General features: G+C 42.8%; 3 protein-coding genes across 15 annotated transcripts in view; 1 reads left to right on the top strand and 2 right to left on the bottom strand.

Moving 5' to 3' along the window:
* Positions 1-411: 411 nt before the first annotated feature.
* Positions 412-3,422, top strand: LOC107391094 (haloacid dehalogenase-like hydrolase domain-containing 5). The gene is made up of 8 exons (XM_015968156.3): positions 412-672; positions 1,240-1,443; positions 1,574-1,686; positions 1,794-1,887; positions 1,959-1,992; positions 2,070-2,244; positions 2,336-2,524; positions 2,797-3,422. Exons 1-8 carry the CDS (start codon positions 556-558, stop codon positions 3,191-3,193), a joined length of 1,323 nt encoding a protein of 440 aa, XP_015823642.3. The 5' UTR covers positions 412-555; the 3' UTR covers positions 3,194-3,422.
* A 5,007-nt stretch (positions 3,423-8,429) lies between these two features.
* Positions 8,430-9,350, bottom strand: gp9 (glycoprotein IX platelet). Its single transcript, XM_015968163.3, has one exon. It carries the CDS (start codon positions 9,348-9,350, stop codon positions 8,583-8,585), a length of 768 nt encoding a protein of 255 aa, XP_015823649.1. The 3' UTR covers positions 8,430-8,582.
* Positions 9,351-9,877: 527 nt separating this feature from the next.
* LOC107391097 (IQ motif and Sec7 domain ArfGEF 1) overlaps positions 9,878-25,481 on the bottom strand; it is a 116,699-nt gene continuing 101,095 nt past the window's right edge. For 10 of the 13 annotated variants that reach the window (XM_070545048.1, XM_015968164.3, XM_015968165.3 and 7 more), the window contains 11 exons: positions 23,530-23,691; positions 23,283-23,405; positions 22,605-22,771; positions 22,358-22,497; positions 21,679-21,708; positions 21,400-21,525; positions 21,209-21,308; positions 20,941-21,102; positions 20,600-20,776; positions 18,046-18,095; positions 16,034-16,759 (listed from right to left, as the gene is read on the bottom strand). In XM_070545048.1, coding sequence (XP_070401149.1) covers positions 16,235-16,759; positions 18,046-18,095; positions 20,600-20,776; positions 20,941-21,102; positions 21,209-21,308; positions 21,400-21,525; positions 21,679-21,708; positions 22,358-22,497; positions 22,605-22,771; positions 23,283-23,405; positions 23,530-23,691 — 1,762 coding nt within the window. In that variant the 3' untranslated portion in view covers positions 16,034-16,234. Of the gene's footprint in view, positions 10,069-16,033; positions 16,760-17,545; positions 17,606-18,045; positions 18,096-20,599; positions 20,777-20,940; positions 21,103-21,208; positions 21,309-21,399; positions 21,526-21,678; positions 21,709-22,357; positions 22,498-22,604; positions 22,772-23,282; positions 23,406-23,529; positions 23,692-25,481 lie in introns of those variants that run through there. The other 3 variants (XM_054746013.2, XM_070545049.1, XM_054746014.2) reach the window with 3 other exon arrangements.

The following is a 25,481-nucleotide window of genomic DNA, read 5'->3' as shown; positions in this document are numbered from 1 at the left end:
AGACATTACATCATGCCCTTCTAGGACACTTGGTCATGTCTGTGAGTAAAGTATTTATGCAAATAAGCCAGCTTGGAAGTGTCTGTGTGTTTAAAAACAGGTCAGAAAAATGGCATGGTGGATGTGACCTCAGAGGTGTAAAGATGGAGCAGGTCGACCAACTGGTTTCCTATTACTCAAGAGGAGCTTTAAGAAGTAAATGCACCATTGTGTTAACGTTTAAAAGAGCTGCTGAAATCAGAAACATCAGAGATGTTTGTTCAGCTCAGCTGCTGTGATCCCTGGATTTGCCTGCTAAACCCCATCTAGGAGTCTAAAATGGCAGCGGGGATGCGGCTGCATGGAGACCCTCCTCCTCCTCATGTGTCGTCACCACCTCTGGTCCAATCACATTGGAGCCACGGAAAACAGCAGCAGGGGAAAAAAAAAGAAGCCAGCGCGAGCTCGGCCGGTGCGAGCCGGCTCCAGCGTCACTAAAGCTCACTGTAAATTATATATATATATTTAAATACTTTTCTTTCTTCTATTTTTAAAACCCCGTAAGATAAAAAGGAGATGAGGAGACTCTCGGCGCTTTTCCGGGCCCTGCACACCCTGAGTAACCGTCCAGCGAGGCAAAAAGCTGGGGTCGTCGGTTCTCGGTGCGGGTTTTGCGGAACTCAGTCTAACAAGGTACGGCTGGAGCTGTTGCTGCTTACCAGGCCACACTGTCCCTTCCTTTTCCTCTGGTTGTTTGTGACCAAACAGTTATTATTATTATTAATATTACTGCAACGTTTCATCCAACTTGGTGAGCTGCGGGCGGGCATGATTGACAGCAGCAGACTGTTCCTTCATCAGGAGAAAACTGCCTTTAGTGTCGTGCTACTCTTAGATAATCAATAAATTAGAACAAAACACCCAGAACATGTTTTTTTAGCTTTTAAATTAATCGTGACACGGTAAAAAACACACACACACACACTGGATTCTCTTCCAGGCTCATTTAATGTTGGCAACTATTTCAAGATACTGATGGCTAACACGTGTGGGTGTCATTACACATATATAATAAACATGTATCCTGTGATCTAATAAATCTGAATTATTTGTGATCAGATCGAATAAACCTAATAAACATATGCAGGAGTTATTTCATTTTTCATTGTGGACTGTCAACATCCATTTTTCTAAAGGCATCATGCTTTTTCTGTTGGTTGAACATGGTGTTCCTGATGAGCAGTGTCTCTCTGTCTGCAGCCCCAGCCAAGATTCGGGCTGTTGTTTGACATCGATGGGGTGCTCGTCCGAGGAAGGATGCTAATCCCTGCAGCACAAAGGGCCTTCCAGAAGCTGGTCGACTCTCAGGGACAGTTTGTGGTGCCGCTTGTTTTTGTCACAAATGCAGGGAACTGCCTCCGGCAGACGAAAGCAGATCAGCTCTCTCACATCCTGGGAGTGCCGGTGAGTTGTGATAACCAGCTTCCTTAGCTCTCATGGCTGTTGTGTCCAGATCAAACAGGCTGCCATCTTTTGGGCTGATCCTCTCTGACTTCTCTGCTGTTAACCCCTCCATTTCTTGTTTTGTTTTCAGATCACTCAAGATCAAGTCATCATGTCACACAGTCCTCTCAGGATGTTTAAGAAGTTTCATGAGAAGTGTGTTTTGGTGTCGGGACAGGGGCCGGTCCTGGAAATTGCTCACAAGTACATTAAAATTTTAGCTTTGCTAGAATCTCTCTGAATAGTCATTATAATATTTTTAACCTGAAACATGATGATTGTTCTAATTCCTCCTTATGTTCCGTTTTCAGCGTGGGCTTTAAGAACGTAGTCAGTATCGACATGGTGAGGGAGTCCTTTCCATTGCTAGACATGGTGGATCACAACAGACGACCCAAACTGCCTGTAGGTGACATTTTAGCCTTCATTCAGTGGTGTGACAAAGCACATACTGAGGTTTCATTCTTTCGTTTCAGTCCAGTTCTGTTGTTTCCCTTCCTGAAGTCGAAGGTAGAGAACAACTTTCATCATTGTGTCATTTTTTCAACTTTGAAATCTCAAACTTTTAAACTTTGTCTACGTTTCAGCTGTGGTTTTGTTCGGGGAGCCGATTCGATGGGAGACCCACCTGCAGCTGATAATAGACGTCCTGTTGACCAACGGCAACCTCAGCAGTCCTCACCACACCCACGCTACGCCTCACCTTCCCCTGTTGGCCTGTAACATGGACCTTATGTGGATGGCCGAGGCCAACTCGCCACGGTAATTCTGAGAGGAAGCAAAAATAAAACCAGTGCTGACCCAGAAGCTGTTGGTCTTTGTGGTGAACGCAGCAGTTTGGTGTCATTTTCAGGTTCGGCCACGGGACGTTTCTCGTGTGCCTCGAGAACATCTACAAGAAGATCACCGGCAGAGACCTGAAGTATGAGGCTCTCATGGGAAAACCCAGTGAACTGACTTATCATTTTGCAGAGTTCCTGATCAGAAGCCAGGCTGAGCAGAGGCAGTGGAAGCTTCCCATCACCTCCCTTTATGCTATAGGGTGAGCTGTCACGTTCTCTCTGCAGACAGATTTCATTTAAAGAAAAGGTACGGAGCTGCAGAGGAAACGGTACTTCCATGTGGTTTTGTTTCTAACTGATGATGTGGGAAATGAGCTGCTGATTGGGTTGGCCACGCACGAGTTAGCATAAAAATCTGATGTTTTAGTTTCAGAGCGTGTGTGTTTCTTTCACTTCTTCTTTTCTGCTGCTTTTTGGCTTTCCCTTCATCAGCTGCAAAGAGGTGAAACATTTTCCCTCCTTTCATCCTCAGAGACAACCTGATGACTGATATATACGGAGCCAATATGTACAATCGATTCCTAGAGGAGCGAGTTGCCAGAAAGAACCCAAAAGCTGTTGCCAAGGTTGCGGCTGCCACGGGGTCCAGTGCCACCGTGCCCAGGGAAGAGGAGTTGGACAGCCTGTGGGAAAGCGAACTTGCGCTGCCTTCTGCCACTTCCTGTAAGTCTATACTAGTTTGCACGGGGGTGTACAATCCTAACGCGGCGGTGCCGTCCGACGCAAACAGCTGCATCAAGGAGACCGTGTTCCACGGGCACAGGGACTTCAGGTTTGACCCCGCGCTGGTGGAGCCGGGCCACATCGTGAAGGACGTGGCAGAAGCTGTCGACCTCATCTTTGAGCAGGAGAAGTTTGTGCCTCAGTAGGGTTTGGAGTTCAGTGGGCCAGTGCTTTGGGCTGAGGCGGCGCCGGCGGGAATACACCACTTCAGGAGTGACACTGTGCTGGTGCCACACTGTGGACTTAACTAACAGGCACTGATAAAACAGGTCATCTTAAGAATTTAATGTTACATTAAGACAGAAGAGAAAACGACTAACTGTTACCATCATCTCCTCTTTCTGTGATGTTTTCATTCAGCTCCTCCCTACCGAGGGAATGTGTTCTCTAAAAACACTGAAGCCGTGTTGTTTATTACAAGTCTGTTCCAGTGTTTAGGCAAGCATACACCAATAACGTTTGACTTTTATTTCATTTGTTTCTGCTTTTAAACCTATGCATGAACGTGAGAGTAGATGTTTTACTGTAAACTCAACCGTTGATGTGCAATATCATCCTCTAATCGTAGCGTCTGTCCGAAGTTTGCCTAGTTGTGAAAGCCATGAACCGTAATTTGCACAGATCTTTCAGGTTTGCTAGCTTATCGTTTCTAGCCTGTTTTTTACATTACAGACTTTCCACTTTTTACTTCCAGACTTTTGTTTCAGAAACAAAAGCTAGGAAGACACTTATTTAGCCTCATTGAAAGCGCTTAGTAGGCCATCCACTCACTGTAAATACTTTATCTTTAAAAATATGCTAATTTGTTTTTTCTTTAAGCTAAAAATAACATGATCATTATTATTAGATGTTTAATTATACTTTTAACATAAAACAGTTTTTATTTTAAGCAGTTACCAAAAGTTTAGAGCTGATATCTAAAAGGATGTTTCAAAATAGACATTTAAATAATTTCACTCCGCCTTAATGATGGTCAGATGTTTCTTTTGTTTTATTCTTAGACACAAATATTTAAACGGCTGCTGAAGGAAACCAGGTCTGGTGTTTGGTAGAAAGCAGAAATCTTTACCGGTGGAGAACACTATTCAGCAGACAGGCATAGACCAGCGCCACAGGTGATGCACTTGAATTTCTGGTTTTGTGCCAACTTCGTTTGTTTATTATTCATTTGAAAAAGGAATTAATCAACATTCTGTAAACCATATTGTGCCAAATGTGGTAGTTGTATTTGCTCCAGAGTGCTGCTTCCTGACCTCAGACGCATTATGAAATAAACATTTGCCACATGATTGGGACCGATGTAATCTCTAACCCACAGACTTCATCTACATAGTAAAAGCAGACATCTATTGTTTCTTCTGCTATCTGACTAAAATCAGCGTAGGTGCAGGTGCTCTGCTTGTGGCTGGATTATTTCTAATTCAGCAGATTAAGAACTCACCTCCTACATTTGAAGTTTTGTAGAAATGGATCAAATGAGGAGGTTTATCATGCCTATGTGCCTGATGCACCGCACTTGAATGGAGGTAAATGTTATTAACCGTTCCACAGCATTAAAATTCGTTATGGGGTAAGTTATACTGTCCAGACAGCTGTTAACAGGTAAGTTAGTTTAGAAACTTTCCACATAAGACTCTTTTTAACATCTGTTCCTTTGAAACATTTTAAAACCAGGCTAAATTTGAATCAGCTAAACAGCAATGTGCTAATATAGCAAGCTTATTACACATGCTTAGAAGAAAATAATATTTATAAAATGGGTACAGCTCATGATAAAAAAATGCACATTAATAAACAACAGCAGGATGCTGATAGGGACTCACTGGGCTATTAATGTAAACTAGCAAAAGCTAATGTAGATTCGCAGGTGCTGGTCATAAAAGTAGAAAATCGTCACAGAGTTGATTCATTTCAGTAACGTCATTCAAAAAGTGAAACTTGTATATTAGATTCATTCAATACACAGGGTGGTATATTTTAAATGTTTATGTCATTAATTTTGATGATTAGAATTGACAACTAATGAAAATCCCTAATTCAGTGTCTCAGAATATTAAATATTGTGAAATGGTTCAATATTGAAGACCCCTGGTGTAACACTAATTAGCTAATTACCTCTAAACACCTGCAGAAACCTTTAAATGGTCTCTCAGTCTAGTTCCGTAGGCTACACAATCATGGGAAAGACTGCTGACCTGACAGTTGTCCAAAGGACAACCATTGACACTTCGCACAAGGAGGGCAAGGCACAAATTGCTAAAGAGGCTGGCCTTTCACAGAGCTCTGTGTCCAAGCACAATAATAAAGAGGTGAAGGGAAGGACAAGATGTGGTAGAAAAAAGTGTACAAGCAATAGATATAACCCTGGAGAGGATTGTGAAACAAAATTAAATATGTGGGAGAGATTCACAAATAGTGGACTGCAGCTAGAGTCAGTGCTTCAAGAACCACAACACAGACGTGTGCAAGACCTGGTTTCAGCTGTCGCATTCCTTATGTCAAGCCACTTTGAACAGACGTCAGAAGCATCTCGCCTGGGCTAAAGACAAAAAGGACTGGACTGCTGCTGAGTGGTCCAAAGTTATGTTCTTTGTTGAAAGTGAATTTTTCATTTATCAAGGTCCCAGAATGTGGAGGAAGAGGAGAGGAACAGAATCCATGCTGCTTGATGTTTAGTGTAAAGTTTCAACAGTCAGTGATGGTTTGGGGTGCCATGTCATCTGCTGGTGTTGGTCTATTGTGTTTTCTGAAGTCCAAGGTCAATGCTGCCAACTACCAAGAACTTTTAGAGCACTCCATGCTTCCTTCTGCTGTCCAATTTTATGGAGATGCAGATTTCCATTTCAGGACTTGGCACCTGCACACAGTGCCAAAGCTACCAGTACCTGGCTGAAGGACCATGGTATCCTTGTTCTTGATTGGCCAACAAACTCACCTGACCTTAACCCAATATAAAATCTATGGGGTATCATGAAGAGGAAGCTGTAATACGCCAGACCCAACAATTCAGAAGACCTGAAGGCCACAATCATAGCTACATGGGCTCTCATAACACCTGAGCAGTGCCACAGACTGATCGACTCCAAGTCACGTTGCATTGGTGCAGTAATCCAGGCCAAAGGAACCCCAACTAAACACCGAATGATGTACATGCTCATACTTTTCGTGTGCGTACTTTTCAGTTTGACACAATTTCTAAAAGTCCATAATTTTTGCATTGGTCTTAATTGATATTCTAATGTTCTGAGATGTTGAATTTGGGATTTTCATTAATTGTCAGTCATAATTAGGGGTGGGACTTGAACGCGTTAATTATGATTAATTAATTAGAAAAAATGACGAGTTAAAAAAATTCACGGATTTCATTATAGTTTGCATTTCAAGCAAGGCGGAACCTTTGTCATTGCATGAGTTCCTCGTAGACTGAATATCACTCACGCACACAACGCAGTGCTCTGTTAATGGCTTTATGGTGGCGCAGTGGTTAGCACTGTTGCCTCGCAGCACGAAGGTTGCAGGTTCGAAACTCGGCTCGGCTGCGGCCTTTCTGCGTGGAGTTGCGTGTTCTCCCCATGCATGCGTGGGTTTCCTTCGGGTACTCCGGTTTCTCTCACAGATCACAACATGCCCTATAGGTTATAAACTGTAAGTCGCTTTGGATAAAAGCGTCTGCTAAATGAATAAACATCAACATAAAGCAGAAAAAAAACGGAAAGAAATGTAAATGCCTTGCTTGGACCGATGCAGGATTTGGGAGAGATGTCAGCATATTTTCTTAACTTGTAAAAAAAAAAAAACATTCCTGACAACTACAACTACTGGAAAAATGCTCCGTGTGCTCACGACTCTGTAAACAATCACAAACAACGTGTCTTAAAGGGACAGAAACACTAAAATCTTTCTGATAATTTTCTAAACTATTCTGTCAGTTTATTATATGTTTCTGAGTCTAAACATTGCATGCATTACTATTATTAAGCAGTGAGGTGTTGAAGTGGTCATCGGCTAAGGGGTGGATGCTTAAGTACATCAGGGGCAGCGAGAAGCGAGAAAGTTGTGATCAGGCTGCAGATCACACCAGATCCTCTGCTGCAGGCATGAATCTGCAGGTCTAAAGTCCCCTTCTTGACGTGACAGCGGACCCATGTAAGTAAGGTCCGCTCACCTGTTCACCGCTCAGGCGTCAGAACAAAACTTCCTCGTCATGATCTTTTATCTTCCCATCATCCTCCAGTCATCCAACTGGAACCAGTTGGTGTTCTTGATCATTGTCTGAATGTGTCACGCTTGCTCTGGTGTTAAAAGTAAGTACATTTAAGTTCTAGATCATATTTGTGCCTGTTCTGCCTGTCATGTTTAAGGATTTTTATTTATATATGTGTTTTTACTACATTATGAGTAATGCTAATAAAAAACACCCAATTATACAAACAAGTGAAAGTGGAAAAATTAGAATCTGGTGCAAAGTCCGTTAATTTCAGTAATTCAACTAGACAGAGACAATGTAAAGGCTCAGGAACCATTTGCAGGTGTTTTCCATTTTCAATTATACATTTTAGTCGATTTGGGTCTTGTTTCATGTCCCCACAGTGATATTTGAATAATTAAATGCATTTATTTAGAAAGGAAAAAGCTTTAGTTTACAGTAATAATAACCATGTCTAATGTTTGATTATCTGCCTCATTATTTTCCATTAAAAAAATTCTTTTGAGGGCACATTTTCCCGAATGATTAAAATGCGATTAGTTAAGATTTATTGATTACAAAGCCCATAATTAATTTGATTATTTTTTAATTGAGTACCACCCCTATAGTTATAATCATCAAAAATAAAAGAAATAAACATGTGAAATATATCAGTCTGTGTGTAATGAATGAATCTAACAAACATGTTTTTACTTTTTGAATGAAGCTACTAAAATAGATCAGCTTTGTCGTGATATTCTAATTTTCTGAACAGCACGTGTGTGCTTGTTGATGGGATGAAGGATCTGTTACATAAAGGAACCGGTTAATGTTGCTGCGGTGCTGAAGACACACAGCAAAAACTCAGCGACCCTACAGACGTCCCAGTGAGTTCTGGTCCTTATGCACTCCATGTGTACAAAAACTCAGCAAGCTTTGAAAAAAAGATTATTTTTCCACCCAGTTTCACTCTGCGCCCCTTCCACACTTTACGTGTTGATAAAATATTACTGAAAGTCATCCTAAACTATGAGAAATCACTAATTCTCTGAAGTGTTTTTGTGCTGCAGTAACTCTTCTGGTGTTCATGTATGAATCAGTGCTGACATATTTAATCGCTCTGAGGAGTAAAAGGGTTATTCAGAATAAAACAAGTAACTCCCAGTGATGAGAAGACGACAACCTGAAGCGGATCATTTGTTAAAATAGTTCCTGATGTGTTTTAATGAATTCTGAAGGTTATTCAAACAAACTAGGGCTGCATTGTTCATCAGTTTTATTCCTAATATTTAAATCCAGTTTTCTGCTCCCAGCTTTTTAGTTTCACAGTAATTCGCCACAGACGTCTGTTAGCTGGCTTTTATCTTTATGTTATGCTTCTTGTGCAACACTTCCAGTACTTGTGGCAGTAAGTCCATGTTGATGAGTGGCCTTTCCGAGTCCTCCGACCAGGTTAGAGAATCCGAGTCGTCGGTGACCTCCGACAGGCCTGAGTGTAGCCTCCTCCTGTGTTTAGGCCTCAGTGAGCGCAAAGACTCCGCTTCCAGTCCTAAATGCCTTTCACCCAGACACAGCGTGTAGGTGGCTTTCCTGGCCAGGTTTAAGCTCCACACAAGCAGAAGGATGAGGCAGAGTAGCACCACGCCCAGAGTGGTGTTGTGTATTGTGTTAACACAGCTGGAGGTGATGACATGATGCACAAGTGGAAACGTGCAGCAGAAGAAATAGTTGTCAGAAAGTTCAGTGATGGTTTTCTGAGCTACGGAGCTCGGACTGGAACAGAGAGGCTCCTCTGCAACAACGGCCTTGTTCCTCAGCAGCCAGTTCCTCAGGTACTGGATGCTACAGTCACAGTGAAAGGGGTTCGGGGACATGGAGACCCTTTTCAAGCTCCGTAGTCTGTCCAACAGGCCTGGAGACACCGAGGTGAGCCTGTTGTTCTGCACATAGAGCTCCGTGGTGTCTGCAGGCAGATGAGGGAGCTCTGTGAGCTCTAAAGAGCTGCAGTTCACGTGCAGCCCAGCAGGCTGGATCACTGAGAAGATGCAGGACTCAACAGTCCTGTGAGAACTCGACGAGGTGAAGAGGACAGCCAAGGTTAAGGTGGAGAGCAGCATCCTGAAACACAGAGAAGGAAAAGGGATCCAAAGGTTTGGATAAAGAACAGGAATAAGGTCTAAATAAGACCAGAGTTAGGTAGGAGATCTCCTCACCTCTTATCTGAATTTCCTCTTTAGTAAATATTTGGTGAAGAACCACCGTTATACAGAGATTTACACATATATCTGTCCTGATTAATATATGATTCCAGTTATTTAACTGCTGAGGTTTTGTTTAAACATTTAGAAACATCACCATTTCTTAAATACAGGTGATGAGAAAAGCACTAAAATTTAGTTCCCTGTTTTCTTTGTCATGATGAGCTAAATGTGAAAAAAAAAACATTGCTGTTAATATCGCTAAATAAAGCTACCATGTTGTTTATGCATGAGCCCATAAATAAGAGCCTGAATCACCGAGAGATGGCCCCAAAAGTAAATAAAAACAGCGATCGAATAAGTTTTAAACTTTAAAAATAAACAAGAACTCAAACCTTTTCGAGTCAAGCCAACCTCCAGGTTACTTTTTGTTAAATAAGTCATCCTTAAAAGGTCTCTGTTTTCGGTTTGGTCGTTTGTGGATTAAAGTCTATTAAATTTATTCCGACTCTTCCTTCTCTCTCCTCTCTAACAGATGTGTTGGTGAGCTCAGGGAAAACAGAGCCGCGTCGGTGTGGAGGATTCACCAATGACACCAGACGGTTACGGGTCCCGTGGCATGGAGGGAATCCATCTGCTGCAAAGAGATAAGAGGTTATCTATTAAAATAGAGGCAGAGGAGCTCCCTGGGTATAAACGTGCTGCTAACACGCTGCTTCAGGGGCACGTTTCTGACATGACGGGTTTTTTTTTTATAAAGGAGAATATCACAAATCTAAGATTTTCTACTAAAATAGTGAGCGATCCAAGTGTGGTCATTTAGAGGGGAAGACAGAAATACTAGAAGAGTTTACAGAGCAAGTCACCCCCAAAGCAATGTTTTTTTTTCTGATAAACTATATAAATGAGTGTCTAATCATGCTGTAGACACATGTCAGTAATTTGGCACTTTGGTGCATCTTAGTAGCCTAGTGAACTAGACCAAATTCTTGCTTTGCAAAGTTTGGTCTAGGCATGCTCCATTGGAACCACCGTAGCTCCTACCAGGACTCTGGCTGGCCAATCACAACTCTCTAGAGGGGTTTCAAACACATAAAGAGCTGTGATTGGTCCATAATGGTGGGCCAATCACAGTGCTCTATCTGCTTAGTGAACAAATCACAGAGCTTTATCCGCTTTGTGGGCCAATCAGGGTACTCTATATGCCTGGTGGGTGGGATGATGCAGCAGAGTGAAACAAGAGTATGTCACATTCATTGTCCAGTGGAATCCGGAGATCATTTGAAAGACAACGGTAGAACCCGCCCCACAACCGAGAGCCGTCAATGGAGCGTGGCCAGACTAAATAATACATTTATTTAGTCTGGCTTGCCAGGCTAGCATCTTAGTTAAAATTTTTATATTCTGCCTAAAACTGTCAGCATTACGCCCTCTTCAGGTAAAAACTCCGCACTGCATTTTAATTTAAGTCTGCCATCACTATTGGCTAAGAGGTACACTACGACGTGGAGTAAGACTCTGTTAGGGGGCGACTTGCTCTTTAACAAACTGACACATTTTCACTCACTCATCAAATACTGACGCTTGGTCAGGCTCCCTCTGTGACCAAGCATCAGTATTTGACGAGTAGGAAATGAGAAGGTGTAAAGAAGGTGTTACATCCACATCCACTTCCTGGATGTGGATGTAACACTGTTGTCAGAGCAGATGGCAGAACTTCTCGGCGTTGACTTCATGGAGTTGGAAATGGAGGACCTAAACCTCCAAAAGAACGCCCAGCTAAAACCCAAACAGCTCGCAGCATTTCTGGAGCTTGGTTATAAAAATCTTCACCAAGCTGCTCTGAAAATAGCTGCTTTGTTTGGGTCAACATATTTGTGCAAATCGGCATTTCCCGACGTGAACGTCATAAAATTAAAGTACAAATGCAGAATGACAGATGAGCAAATAAAAGGTTTCATCAGAGCGAACCTCGGAGGGTGCACTCCTGCATACAGCTCCTTGGCTGATCCAGTGCCAGTTGTCTCACTGATGGATGATTCAACATAAAGCTCATGTGAAGTTGGTTAAATGTGGTCAGACGGTTCTGATAAATCATGCACATTTCATCTTAAAGTATCAGAATTTGAATTAGTTAAAAAACTAAATATGTTTAGTTCGAGTTTTAAAAAAGAAATGTCACTTTTTTAAATTTTTTACAATAATTTTAATGTATTGAAATATTGCAAAAGCAACTTATGAACGAATACAAGCTGCTGTATGTTCTTTGCAACTTCTTTGAACATGTTACATACATGGTGAGCATTTTCCCACATGGAAAGGAACACGTTGAATAAAACGTATGACAATAGTCTCTTCTGTGCCTTCTTTGTGTAAAAGTAGCTCATGGTGAATGAAGGGCTGGAGACTTTAATCTAAGAGATCCGGGCTTTAAATTCAAAAACTCAATTTTAAAATAAATTCTACTGCATTGACAGTTCTGCTAACTGCTTTTAGAAGACTGGTGTTGTGAGGCAGATCTGGAGAAGAGAGGATACAGCAGGCATCTCCAAACTAAAAGATTCCTGCTGGGATTTGAGAAAAATGCATGATTAAAAATGACAAACACACAATCTGTACATAAATTCATTAACACTGAGCTCTGTGACCAGACAGTCTTTTTAGCAATGACCTTTTGTGTCTTGCCCTCCTTGTGCAACGTGTCAGTGGTCCGGAGTCTTCCCCATGATTGTGTGGCACTAGACTGAGAGACCATTTAAAGGCTTTTGCAGGTTTTTTGAGGTAATTAGCTTGATTGAAGTGTGGCACCAGGAGGCTCCAATATTGAACCTTCACCTGAGATACTGAATTTGGGATTTTCATTAGTTGTCAGACATATTCATCCAAATTAAAAGAAATAAACATGTGAAATATATTAGTCCGTGTGTGAATCTAATATGCAAGTTTCACTTTTTGAATGGAATTACTGAAATAAATCAGCTTTGCCGTGATATTCTAATTTATGACCAGCACCTATTTTATGACCTGCAACTAGATCCAACATGTATTTTGGCCCCTTGCCATTGAGTGATTTATAAACTAGTAGAAGCACACTGGTAAGACTGGTACTGACAGGAGTCCCGTTCTTTGCCTCACTGAACAAGTGATAAAGTCTAGCCATTGGCTAATTTGGGTACATACATTTTTGACTTGCCCCAACATTCACTGGCTGTGGGTTTTTTTTTTAAGGGAAAAAATCTTTAAAACATGGTTAATTTAGCAGAATTATGAAGACATTCTTGCTGGACATTGCTGCTGCTACTGGCAATATTTGTGCTTGCAGATAACTGTAAAAATCCAAGGTTGCTAAGCTGATAGTGGTGTCAAGATTTATAAAATAATTACATGACATGAATATTGGTGAAATTTTGCAGATTGGATTTGTTGTAGGTCTGCAACGATACACTTTGGTTTTGGCTGTGCTCCGACTAGCAGTTAGCTTATTGTTCCTGGATGACAAACAGCAGACGTTGGAGAAGCCGTCAATGGAAAATTTTTAGAACACAGAAACAAATTTCAAAAGGACCAAAAAGTCAGTAAATGGTGCAGCATTGATTCTTAAAACTAAAGTTGATGCATCCTCTTTTATGATGCCAGACATAAAACGTAATAATATTTCCCAATTCAATTCCAGTTCAATGACCAGGCATGTTTTTATTTTTTTACATGCAAGCAGATAAACAACTGTGTGAGAACCCAGACAGACGATGTCAATCAGATAAAATCAACAGTTCTGGGGCCTCATTTAACTAATACACGTCTTCGACCCTGTTCCTTTTTACTCATCTGACTCAGCAGACCACACTGTCCAACACTGAAAGATGAAGCATCACAAAGAAACCAGCAAGGGTACCATAAGTCATATATTTGTTTATTTTGCTTTCTCAACATTGTCACAGTTGAAGTTTTACAAGAACTGGGGTCTTACTGACTCAACATTCACTGTACAAACAGAATGCACATTAAAATGATGCTGTTCCTGTCATTCCCATTCTTCAAAAGGTGTGTCACGGCTGACTCAACAGCTCGCAGCCATTTGAGTGTGTGTGGTGTGTGTGTGTGTTAGGGGGTGGGAGGTTAGCTGAATGTAAATGGCAGCACACTTTCTAACAGTCTGTTTTTGATTTCCACAGCAAACATCAGTTCTTAACAGCTGAAGGCAGAGACAGTCGATATGTTCAGTTAGCATCCCTCACTTCATCCATCCAGGAAGTGATGTATGTATGCACATCCTTACCATTACTGCAGAGATCTGATCATATAGACATTATGTACACCCCCTCTAACCCCAGTTTTGGTCCCTTTACAGTCTTCATAAAGTTAAACTCTCACCAAGCAGTTCATCGGCTTGCGCATCAAAATCTCCATATTTACACGATGAAGCCCTCAGCAAAACAAAGTGCAATGTTCTTCATGTCTGGAATTTACACGATGGCTTATTCGATGAAATGCATGCGGATACCTACCAGGCAAACATGGAATAACAATAAACGCATTATCAACATCAGAAAGATCCCCCCCCCAATTAAAAAATAATTAATTCTGGACCAAAAGAGAACATTTATAGGCTGACTCTTCCCCATCAGCTCACAGTGAACAGGATGCATGATGCATCAGATCCATGCAGTGCATTGTTGGGGTTCTTTCCTCAAAAAAAAAATAAAAAAAAATAAATAAAAGTTACGGATTTGAAGCACTACAACACACACCAAAATAAACACATCAGTTTCACATCACCCCCAGATTCTAGAAACAGAGAAAAGATATGAAAACGTCAGAAAGACACATTCAGCTGATCATTAATGTCCCGTACGTGATATGTCTGCTCATCGAAGTTGTCTTGAGGGGAAAAACGTGTATGTAGCCCGACTCATGGCCTAAGTTTGCTTCATGATTAATAAAATACATTTACAACCTGAATATTGGGACGAACAGTTTACTGTCACTAATTTACACACTAGAATAAATTCTTATTTGTAGAATATAGAAAGATATTTTTACATATACCTAGTTCTTTTGTTCAGCTTGCATTTGGTACATCATAACTGTATTTCCTGGAAAAAAAACGTGTTCTACCATTTATGTGCTTGTCCAGGTCAGAGAAGAGGCATGTTCCTTTTATTAAAATATATACACACATTCTTCTTTCCACTTTAAAGTGAGTATTTATATCAGTCTTAGTCAACAACAAAATAACTTCTTTTCTTTATCTCCTTCTCGCCACAATCTCATCCTGGACATCAGACTCGCTCTCTCGAGCACAAATCTGTGTTTTCCTGAACATGATTGCACTTCAAACTCTCTACGGTAACACTGATTTGTTCAACAATGTGCAGAGGATCGCCTCACATCAATAGCATCACATGCAAAATGACTCGTTTGACTAGACATTCCACCCAACTCCGGGTCTGTACCCCCTCACAGGACCACGAGGACTAACAGAAAGACTGACAGGGTGGGGGTCGATAAATAAATAAACATGTAACATGAGAAACACACAAACAGGAGGGCAGCCTTGTTTGCTCTTCTGGATGTACAAAATCGGTGCAACGATATTGCACAGGAAATAAAAAAATACATATGAACAGATGGGTTTTATTTGCTCGCCAAACTTAGAAAATAATCTAAACAAGGAGGAAAAAACAGGAGAAATTGATTGACTTCTGATTTTACGAGCCTAGAAAGCAGCTGCTGCATAATTTTAAAGGCAGTTGAACAATTTCTCTGGAGCCGAATGTAACAGTAAAACACGGATCGCTCTTGTTCTTTATCCTTTGCTGTTTGAGCCGCCACAGTGTGCAAGTCGAGCCCGGGTTGCACTAAATGTTTAATTGGAGGCTTCGAGTTGGACTGAACAGCACCTTGCAACCAGCTGCAACCCTAGGGCTCCCACAGAAAACCAGATCCTAGGCTGGACTGAACGTTCCCTCCTTCCAGATCTGCGTCCTCACACCACCGAGTCAGCTTAATACTGATAAAAGTCATTTTTGCTGATAATAACTGCAAGTATAATCTTACAAATTTACTTTACACACAATATACTGTACATGACTAAATAGATTATGCATTAATAGTTGGCACATTTATTAATGAGAGCTAGGACACAAAACATACAGCTGTCATCTACAGTAAATACAGCACTAGAACTACTATGACTGCGTTGTCTACCTGTCCTTGACTTACGTTAGTGTGAAATGATTACATCGAGGTTCTTCTGCTATATTTGAGCTCTAATGGATGCGTTCACCTGGTGGTGAGGTCTGCAAACCAAAGATCTGAAAGGCTGCACAGGAGGATGGGAAACCGTTTTCATCTGAGCTCATTTTCCTCCCGATTAAAGTAAGAAAAGTTACTGAGGGACGAGGCAGCAGGGAGGAGAGACGACACATCGTCTCTGTAGCTGTCACAGCTGGGCGGTGTGTGTGTGTGTGTGTGTGTGTGGGTGAGACTGGAAAACAAAGAGCATCTTCCTGTGCAGAATTCCTCCTCCACCCTCACACGCAAAATCCCAGTGGGATCTGTGAAATCCCTAATCAGGCGAACTAGTAAAGGCCCCTGTTGGAAGATTTGAGTCCGATTTGAATCCTGCATATTATCTGGACCTGGAAGTGAGGAAGGTGACTGTGTGTGGCTGGTTTCCATCACAGCAGCTGAAACACAGTGGGCAGGCCATAGAGTTATGCTGTCAGTCCCTTTGGTGTGAGCGATTGTCCATCCTTCATAGAGCCCCCCCCCCAACCCCGCCCCCCCCATGTGTATTAGCATCACACTACGGTGCTGATACCACTGTGTTTGTGTTTTGGCCCGCTGTGCGCCGGGCCCGTCTGCTGGCTGTGGTGGTGGGAGCCGTGCTGGGAGTGGTGGGAATGCTGGGCGTAGTGGCTGTGCTGCGGGTGTGCGTGTGAGGAGGAGGAGGAGTAGGCCGGGTGCTGGTGGTACTGTGTGTGTGGAGGCGGGTGGTAGTGGTGGTGGTGGTGGTAGGGCGGGGGATTCTGTGGGAGCGGGCAGTACTGGGGATGGTGGCCATGGTGCTGGGACTGCACCGTGTGTGTCGTCTGTGCCGTGTGATGCAGGTTGGTCGGGTGGGGCTTGTGCGATATGAGGGTGGGGTGGCCGGGTGGAGGCAAAGGATGCTGGCTGTGAGATGACGACTTTCCCCTTTTGCTGCCAAAAAGTGACCCGAGGATGGAGGTCGATGCCGAGTTAGGGATGGAGGGTTGTCCGCGGGAAGTGCCCTCTCGTGGTGTGGTGGCTCTCCGCCGTGTGTGTGGACTGCTAATGATGGACCCCTGCAGGAGGCACAAGCACATGCCCGTCAAAAACAGCCCTGCTAGACAAGAAGCTATTCAACCACAGCCAAGAGGCATCACCAGGACGCGATTTTGAAAATTCAGATAAAGAAGTAGCAAAATGTTACATGGCATGCAAATGAGAAACTAAAAACGTGGTCATGATAGGCAGCAGCAGGAATATTTCAGCTAACAGAAGGGAGCCTACATCCAAAGAAACTGTTAGGAAGTCCAAAAACAGTCAACCTCAACCAGAAGCATCACATAAATACTTACAGGGATTAACAAACGACACCGACAGGGTTTTACTGAAAAGTTCCTGCTCCGGTGTGCCTACCAAGAGTCACACATGCAGCTTGTGTTTTATTGATGAAGGCACGGTTTCCACATGCAGAGGGTGTGACGGGCAGACTCATCATTCACACATTCAACTACAAGTCAGAGGGCAGGAGGAACTGAGCACTCGTGTGCGGACTTCACAACAGGGCTGGGCACTCGGCCTCCTGTTTTGGGCTCATTTGTGCAAAACTGGTAAAAATGTGTTTTCTTTGCAGTGTTTCATTTAGAACAGAAGACTAGTGAATAACTCAGAAAGTAGAGGCTCCTAAACTTAAAAAAAAAACACCACCTGAACTTATGGACATAATATGAAATGAGTGCAAAAATGAATGAATGATAATTCTCTAAGTCCTCATCAAGCCCATCTCTTATTATGAAGGCTACATTCCTCCCTAAAATACCTCACATCATCCAAGAAAAGTTGTGGATAAGAGAAAAAAGACAGACCCAGACAGGGAGAGGGGCTGCAGGAAATGAAGTTTCCTAGTTTCTTTCAGAGCTACCACCCTGCCAAAGAGAAGAACCAAATGAAAACCGCTTGGATGTGAATGAATGAAAGACAGACAGGCGACAGGGAGGGGTGGAGGAGGGGGGATCAGAGGAGACATTAGTGGGAGTCATGCTTGTTTCAGGTTAAAGTGAATTGGTCATATATCATGACCAAAACAGGAGATCGCTGGCTTCCAAAAACGAGTGTGTCTGCAGGTATGTGTGTGTGTGTGGAGAGGGGAGTGAGGGGCAGGATAAGAGGCAGGCAAAACCATGCATGCACACTAACTGAGGCAAGCAGGTTATAAGGCATCCCATCGAGAAAAAATAAAATGATCCAAACAAATGGACTGAGTCGATGAAGCAAAGAAGGAGTAAGACCAAAAAATAAATGGAGTGTGTCACAGTGCACATCATCACATTGAGAGTAGCTCAGATACCAGCTGCTTCCAACTTACTTCCATATTGCTGTCTAGTGATCCTGCACTGCTGCGACGCCCACGCTTGCCTGCCCGAGACATGCAATACCAAATATTAGAGATCGACAGCATTTCTGCATGGACTACAGACATCTTAGGCCTCCCAGCAGTCCCGTAGGGGGCAGTGGACGGTGAGCGAGATCCGAATATGGGCGGGTGAGGGCAGCGGGCGCTCAGGTCTGAGAAGGTGGTGGTGGGCAGGTTCTTTAAGATTTCAGCAGTTTTAACATGTAAAACACTTGAAACTGGAGGTTGCTGCTTTAAAATAGGATCCGTTAGCATAAATGTGTTTTTAAGAGCGCTAACCCTGACACACTGAGCAAATGTCCACAGCTGCCTGATTCTAAAATCCTGTTAATAAATTAATTTTTTGCCTGAATAACTTGGTTGTAATGTTTTTATATCATTAAGGAATGACCGTAAAAAAGCCGGTCTCGGTAACAAAAACAATAGAGCTGCATGTAGAGGATGTGAAGGCATGTATGGGTGTGAGGGTGAATGGAGCACTCCTCCTACTGTACGGCCCACTCAGCCAGTGATATATGACCAATAAGCACACATAAACAGGAGAACACCTGATGTGTATGGACAGTTAAATACACATGAAATGGACTATGGCAGAAAAGGAAAAAAACACAAATGACCCCACTAACATGCCACATCCTGCACTTAAAGACACAGGAGACAGGAGGGCAGAGGGGACGTCTCCTTCACTATCTGACCTGTGACTTCCTGCTGAGGTATCGATCAGAGCAACAAGGAATATCATGATCCCAGCTGGAATTCACCGTTATCACCAAAAAACTTCATGTGGCCGTTTCTCCCTGTGATGGGTGAAACGTCTTCCTGCTTCCGAGGCACAGAGACTGGCGTGTTACAGTGATGAACATGAATATGAAATGGTCTCTACCATTAGAAAGGCGTGACTAATAAAACCATTTCGGCACGACCACAGATGGCTTTAAAAATAAAGATTTTCTGCAGCTTCGGCACATCGTGGGGTTTCGATGAGTCTCCAAACAGTTGATCCCATAGAAGGGTGTAATAATGATGAATGAGGCGTCGGGCTGATGGACACACCTGCTCCCCCAGCGCACAATCAGGGAGTTTATAAACCATGCAGTTGTTAATTAAAGGCAGCTAAATGCATTAGAAAGTTTTATAAGCATGCAGTTCCTGAACTGCATGAATTAATAAAGGTGCATAAATTATCTGCTGCATAGTTTTATCATTTAAAGAGAAAGTCACCTCAAATAAAAGGCATAAATGTTTATTCATGCTATAGACATGAATGTTAATTATTTTTGGCATTTTAGTGCATCTTTTATAAAATAAAAGCATTCAGGCTTAAACTGTCAGTGTGGCGCCCTCTTCAGCTTAAACATCTGCACTACATTTGAATTTGAATCAGCCATGGCTATTGGCTCAGCTGGTATAATCTACATTAGCCAGTGTTTCTGCCGCGGCGGCTCTACACTGCACTAGAGCCGAGTCTCAGCCACGTCTCTGGCTAACTCGGCCAATCACGAGGCGACATGAAATGATACAACTCAGAGACTTCTCCTGTGTTCATTTTTAATTCTGCTTTCAGCCCGTAGGAGGGAGAAGTGGAACATGTATTTAGAGCTGCTGACATCTCCTGACTAAAAAATAAAATATACCTTTTTCTTGCATTCACTCTCGATTCATATCGTTTTTACCTTTACCCCACAACTTTAGTCACTAATAGTTTGTTCTCTTCGCTTAAAAACAGCCTGATCGTAAGCGGGCTAATGAGCATAATGGTGGCGATAGCAAAGGAGATCTTGTGGTTTGATTTTTAAACGAGGGCACAGAGATGTTTGGCGTTATTTATATGGTTTATTTAGTCAAAAAACCACAACAACAGAAACTTTTTTATATTATTTTAGGCTTCTCTCAAGTAATCTTGATTTTATCACCAATTAAACTGAATCTTAACTGAGAGGAAATTGTAAACATATAAAAATAAAAACTCATTTTAGGGGAACCTTCAATGTGTGCTTTCCTGCCACTTTTGTGGTACAACAGCATTTTTTGTTGTACTAACGTGAACAGGAGACATCTTTACGACTAATATCAGTTAAACCCGTTTCCAGGGTGGTGTGGACTGGGTCTCAAGTCTTGGTTACTGTGGGTGAGAGGAGATGACGCGTGACTTCTGACTAAAACATACTTAGCAGAGATGCTGTTGGATGCTAAGCAGATCAGAGAGAAAAGATAAAAACACAAATGAAGATGCATGAAAAAATGTTTCCACATGAACTCAGGATCATTGTTGTTCTCCTTGCTCAGAAGGAAGATGTTAAAAATCTTCTTGAATCTTTGTGTGGAGCAAAATTCGCCAAATCCAGAAGTTAACCACTGACACAAACACCTTCCAGACCAAACCATCCAGTCACGGGGGAGCTCATGGATTCAACGAGGATACTTTAAAATCAATGTATGGTGCAGTGAATCAACATTTTGCTATTTTTATCCCCTTAAAAGTTCGCTGCAAACGTTTCGGTCATACCTGCTTCAGAGAGGTCTCTCAGAGAGCTGCTGAGGGCGCTCCTCTTCAGGCCCTCGCCCATGGCATAGCTGTCGTCCAGACTGGCGCGGTTCATGCTCCCGTTGCCGGCTTCCTTCTTCAGGCCGGAGCTTTGTGACATGCTGGGCCTCACCACCCCCTTCTGCTTCTCAAGCTCAGCTGTAGAAACCAACCATGAAGACACAAGAACTTCTCTGTCATGTTATGGATGAAATTCTGCGTGCAACAACACCTCTGTGTTCAAAATAAAGTGGAAACCCTGCAAACGTTTAACCAGTTGAACACTGACAACCATGCTCTGAGGTGTGTGTGTGTGTGCTCACACTCTATTCTGTACTTCTCCATTTCCTGAACCTCTGCGATGGACTCTCGCAGGTCATCTGTGAACTTCTTACGGTCCTGGGGGTTGGGAGCATTGAAGTTGATGAGCACTTTGATGTCTGCGCCCGGTATCGCCGAAGTGAGTCTGATTCCGTTTGGGTAATCTGAGGTTACGGCAAACAGACATGCACCAAAGGGTCACGAATCTCAGCTGAAGTAAAACACGTGGAGCAACTCCACGTTTCATCACAGCTGAGAAGAAGAACTTACACTGATTTTCAAACAGCATCACTTGCATCCCGTACAAGGAGAAGGACTGTCTGAAGCTATATGTGACTGAATTCTTCTTCTTCTGGAAAATCTTTGTGATCTAAAAGACAGAAAAACAGAATAAGGTAAGTCTAAAGAGTAAAAGACAGATGAGAGGGGGGAAAGGAAAGATTTGTTCTTCTTCTTTTTACCACAAGGAGGTCATTGAACAAGAAGATCTCCCGCTGATGCAGGCCCAACTTCTGGGGCTTGTTGGGGTCTGGCACTTCAAACAGGCGGCAGTAACACACCAAGCGACGATGGGGCAGTGACAGCACCTAAAAAAACACACACACTTTACAGGTTATTAGGGTTTACAGGGTAATAAAGAACAAATATTTTGTAATAAATGGCTGCAGATACAGGAAGTTGAGCACATTTACAAATATAATGAGACTCAATGGTCAGTTAGAGGTAATTGGACTACTTACACATCCAAGACCATGGTGGAGAGATCCAATCTAGGAATGAAGGACAAAACACACATCATAAGAGGACATTACATTTGAATTAGTTACATAAATATTTCTACTGAGCCTGTAGAAGAACTGCACACCTAATAAAACGTCCTTGGGGTAGCAATCGTGCATCTGGTCATTTTAAATCCTATATGTTCTTATTGCCAAAACAACCTGTCGTAATACTGTTTCGGTGTATTTAATCATTTGTTTATGACTGGGAGAGACTCAGACTCAAACTAACTCCTCCATCTGAACATCTCTAACCTTCACACATCACAGTAGTGTCATTGGAAGCTGCTGCTTTCGCTCCTGAAGGCCGCAGCATCTAGAAACTCAGCTGGTCTAATATTTTGGATCAACACTGGTTTTAGGAGCTGCAACTTTATTCACTGAACAATATGATGAGATGAAGGCAAGTGTGCATTTTCCATCAGACTGCATCACTGGGCATCATCTCCCCGAGGCTTTAGGGGTGTTAAAATCACCAGCATGAAGGTCTAAACATAGGCACGCTGCTGTGACCTGGAGCTACTTTTGTTACCTAAACTCAGACACACACCAAAGATGATGTATGCAATGAAACAAAGCAAAAAGAGGAACTCATTAACATCTTTGTGACTTTGACGTGAAGACACTGGACATCACTCACCGGTTTCTTTCCAACAATGAGCTTCTCGACCTTCTGAACCTGAGACACGTGATCTTCGTTGGTCTTCAGCTCTCGCTTGCGAATCCTCTCATAGATTCCAACCAGAGTCTCTCGAGGTATGTCCTCTCCATCATCCACACCTGAGGAGCACAGAAAACTGAAGTAAAACACTCTACACGCCAAAGGTGCATGTACACACACACACACCTTTATATGTGGTAAGCAAATCTTCTGAAATGGTTTTAACCTCTTAAATTCTTAATGAAGTCCTCCAGTTTCATCTTCCTCTCAGGCTTGACATTTGGGCTGTACATGTCAGTGTTGAGGAGGATGATGGCAAAAGCCAGGATGAAGATGGTGTCAGGGTTCCTGAACTGTCGCACCACCGTGGGATTACAAATGCAGTAGCGCTGGCTGTGGAGAAATCTGGAGTTCAGATCATAAAGTGCAAACTAGCCTAGCTGGTTGTGAGGAAATGCTTTGTGGCTTTTAGAGGAAAGCAGAAGTAAAGCTGTAACAAGTTCTCTGTGTTTCTACACCCAACCCTGAATCTACTTTCTCATATTCTTGGGCGTCAGTGTAGGTCGCTGTTTGAACCATCACAGTTTAGTTTCAACTAACAAACATCTCCTAATCGAAAACAGAGTACCAGTGTGATCTTTTGATTGTGAACAGTATGTGTTAAATATAGAAATGCACTTATTTTGATTACAAAGACCAACTCTTGTACTGGTGTAGATTAGACCTTTGCAATGGTGCGATCACAGACCAGGAAAAACGTTGGAAATTTTTCATTGCTGCTATTAGATTTCTGAGTTTCAGAAGGTCTGACCAGTGACCGCTGATTGAGCCAGCCATGCTGACTTTGGCCGATTCCGATCACTAGATGCATTTTATTTTTGCTAACGATGGCTTGCAGCCTAACCTGAATGCTTCAATGAGCCTCTCCACTTTCTGAGCTTCACCCTGGACACGGATGTGGTTCTGAAACTTCCTGAGCGCCTCATCCAGCTCCATACCCTGGAAGTCCATTTCATCTACCACACAGCTGGTTCACAAGGAGAAAAGGTGGAAATTAAAAAAAAAACAACAGAACTAACGTGGCTTTTTTTGAAAAGTCCACTTGTTAGCATGCTTGGCATCTAGCTGGGATGAAAACAGATCATACTTACTCTAAGACATCTCTGTTAAACTGTTTTTGTCGATTGCCCAGAAATTCTCCAATCATCTGCCTGCTGAGTCCCTTCCTCTGAAGCAGGAAGTGGGCCACTCCAACCGGTGTGTCAGGGATGAATCCCCTCTCAGTCAGGTACTGGATGCCCTTCTCTGGCTTTCTGCAATAGTCAGCATCCACCAGAGTGAGCCCATTTAACTTTTAATGCTAACATCACACAGAATAATCGGTTACTGCTTGAATTATCTGAAAATTACATCTTGGAACAAGTTAGTTTTACAGTTTAGACATCATTTACTCGAGTACGCCAATGCATTACCCTCACCGAGTCTTCATTATTAAACTGTTTTTTTTAGCAAAACACCACAAAGCCCTAAAACACTAATACCAGTGAATGAAAATCCTGAAAGATCTGTCACTGGAGTACACCACTCTAACACCATCAGCTTAATTTAAAGATGTGGGTGACTTATTTAATCAATACATTTGTAGTGGTCTCTAGTAGGAATAAATGCCTTGTAAGTCGTTCTTGTGGGGAAACATTATACTGGTGCACCATTACCAGGAAATGAAGCTACCCACATCACAGCTGAGCTTCAGATGGAAGGTCATGGAGTCTTGTTTCCTGATATTTGGACATTTATCCTTGGATTGGATAACAGCAACGTGACTTGTAACATGGATGTTTTATCTCCAGAAATAACACAAGCCTGAAAGAGTTTTGCCATGTTTTGGAGTTGCTAATGCTAGCGGTTAGCTTTGTGCTGGTCGGGAAGTTGTCTGCTAATTACTGGACGTGAAAACAACACCCCTCTTTCCCATCGTGAGTCAAGATCGGTGAGTCCATACCCTTTTTAGATGACACACTATGCTGGCAAATCAACATAATACTGTCGCCATGCAGTGGCGGCATGGCGATGCGGAATTTTTGCGGTATTCGTGCCACCATGTGTGGAAGTAATATTACCGCAACAAGACTTGTGAATGCATTTTACGCCTTGGCGCAACAGAGGAAGGTGTCATGATCACATGCTGAATAACAGCCGAGCTCCGGCCGGAAACTACTGAAAATGAAAAAGTAAACACGGCAGTAAGTTTTTAAACAGATTCAGCTGAGGCGATAAACTGGAGTGATACAGAGCTCCAGGAGCTTCTCTCTGTTAAAGCTGGAGCTCAGATTACTAGACAGTTCATAGGGACTGTGGAGGACAGCCACCTTTAGGAGCACCTAGTCAAAAAAAAAACTTCATGAGCGCGGCTTAGATCTCAACAAAAAGCAAGTTATGTCCACGTTAAACGGAAATCCACGGCAGCTTAGGAACTGGCCCCATACCCCCTTTTCGCCACCATTGCATAGACCACTTAAGCTGTTTTTACAGGACCATAGCGTTCGTAAAACGGGATTTGCCACGGCTCCCTGGGGAGGATTTTGGCATTTATAGTAGCAAAGCAGAAGCTAGAATATACTGCCATCAGGCACGTCTCAAACAAAGACGGGATAAAGGGAGGTCGCTGGGCGGCCCCCCGCATGTGACGTACAGGGTCGCGCATTCAGCATCAGACAGAAGATGCGTCAGACTGATGAAATTTCTTTTTCAGGACCTTTAGCTTTGATGTGACCTGCTTTTTGTCCCGCTTGACGCCCCGCTCAGCCAGTGTTTTCACCACTCTGTTGAACAGTTGGCTGTCTCTCACTGTCTCCGTAAAAAGGCGACTAATCTGTTCGTCCGCTCGCACGGCCAAAAGCTCCATGGTCTCCGCGTCCGTCCAGTTTGCCATGTTGTAGGTGGTTGAAAGATACGAGTGAGAGGCCATGTTTATCTGTGTTCATATCCCTTCCGGCCGGCACTCGGCGCGCAGTGTACGTCACTAACGCGACCACCCTCTTTTGTGGGGGGACCTCCCACAGTTGCTCCAACGGGATTAGCGGTGCTGACACGCGTTTAGCCG

This window comes from Nothobranchius furzeri, chromosome 15 (assembly GCF_043380555.1).
Source record: "Nothobranchius furzeri strain GRZ-AD chromosome 15, NfurGRZ-RIMD1, whole genome shotgun sequence".
In the NCBI taxonomy this organism is placed as follows: Eukaryota; Metazoa; Chordata; class Actinopteri; order Cyprinodontiformes; family Nothobranchiidae; genus Nothobranchius; species Nothobranchius furzeri.
This window is presented reverse-complemented; position numbering and strand designations above follow the sequence as displayed.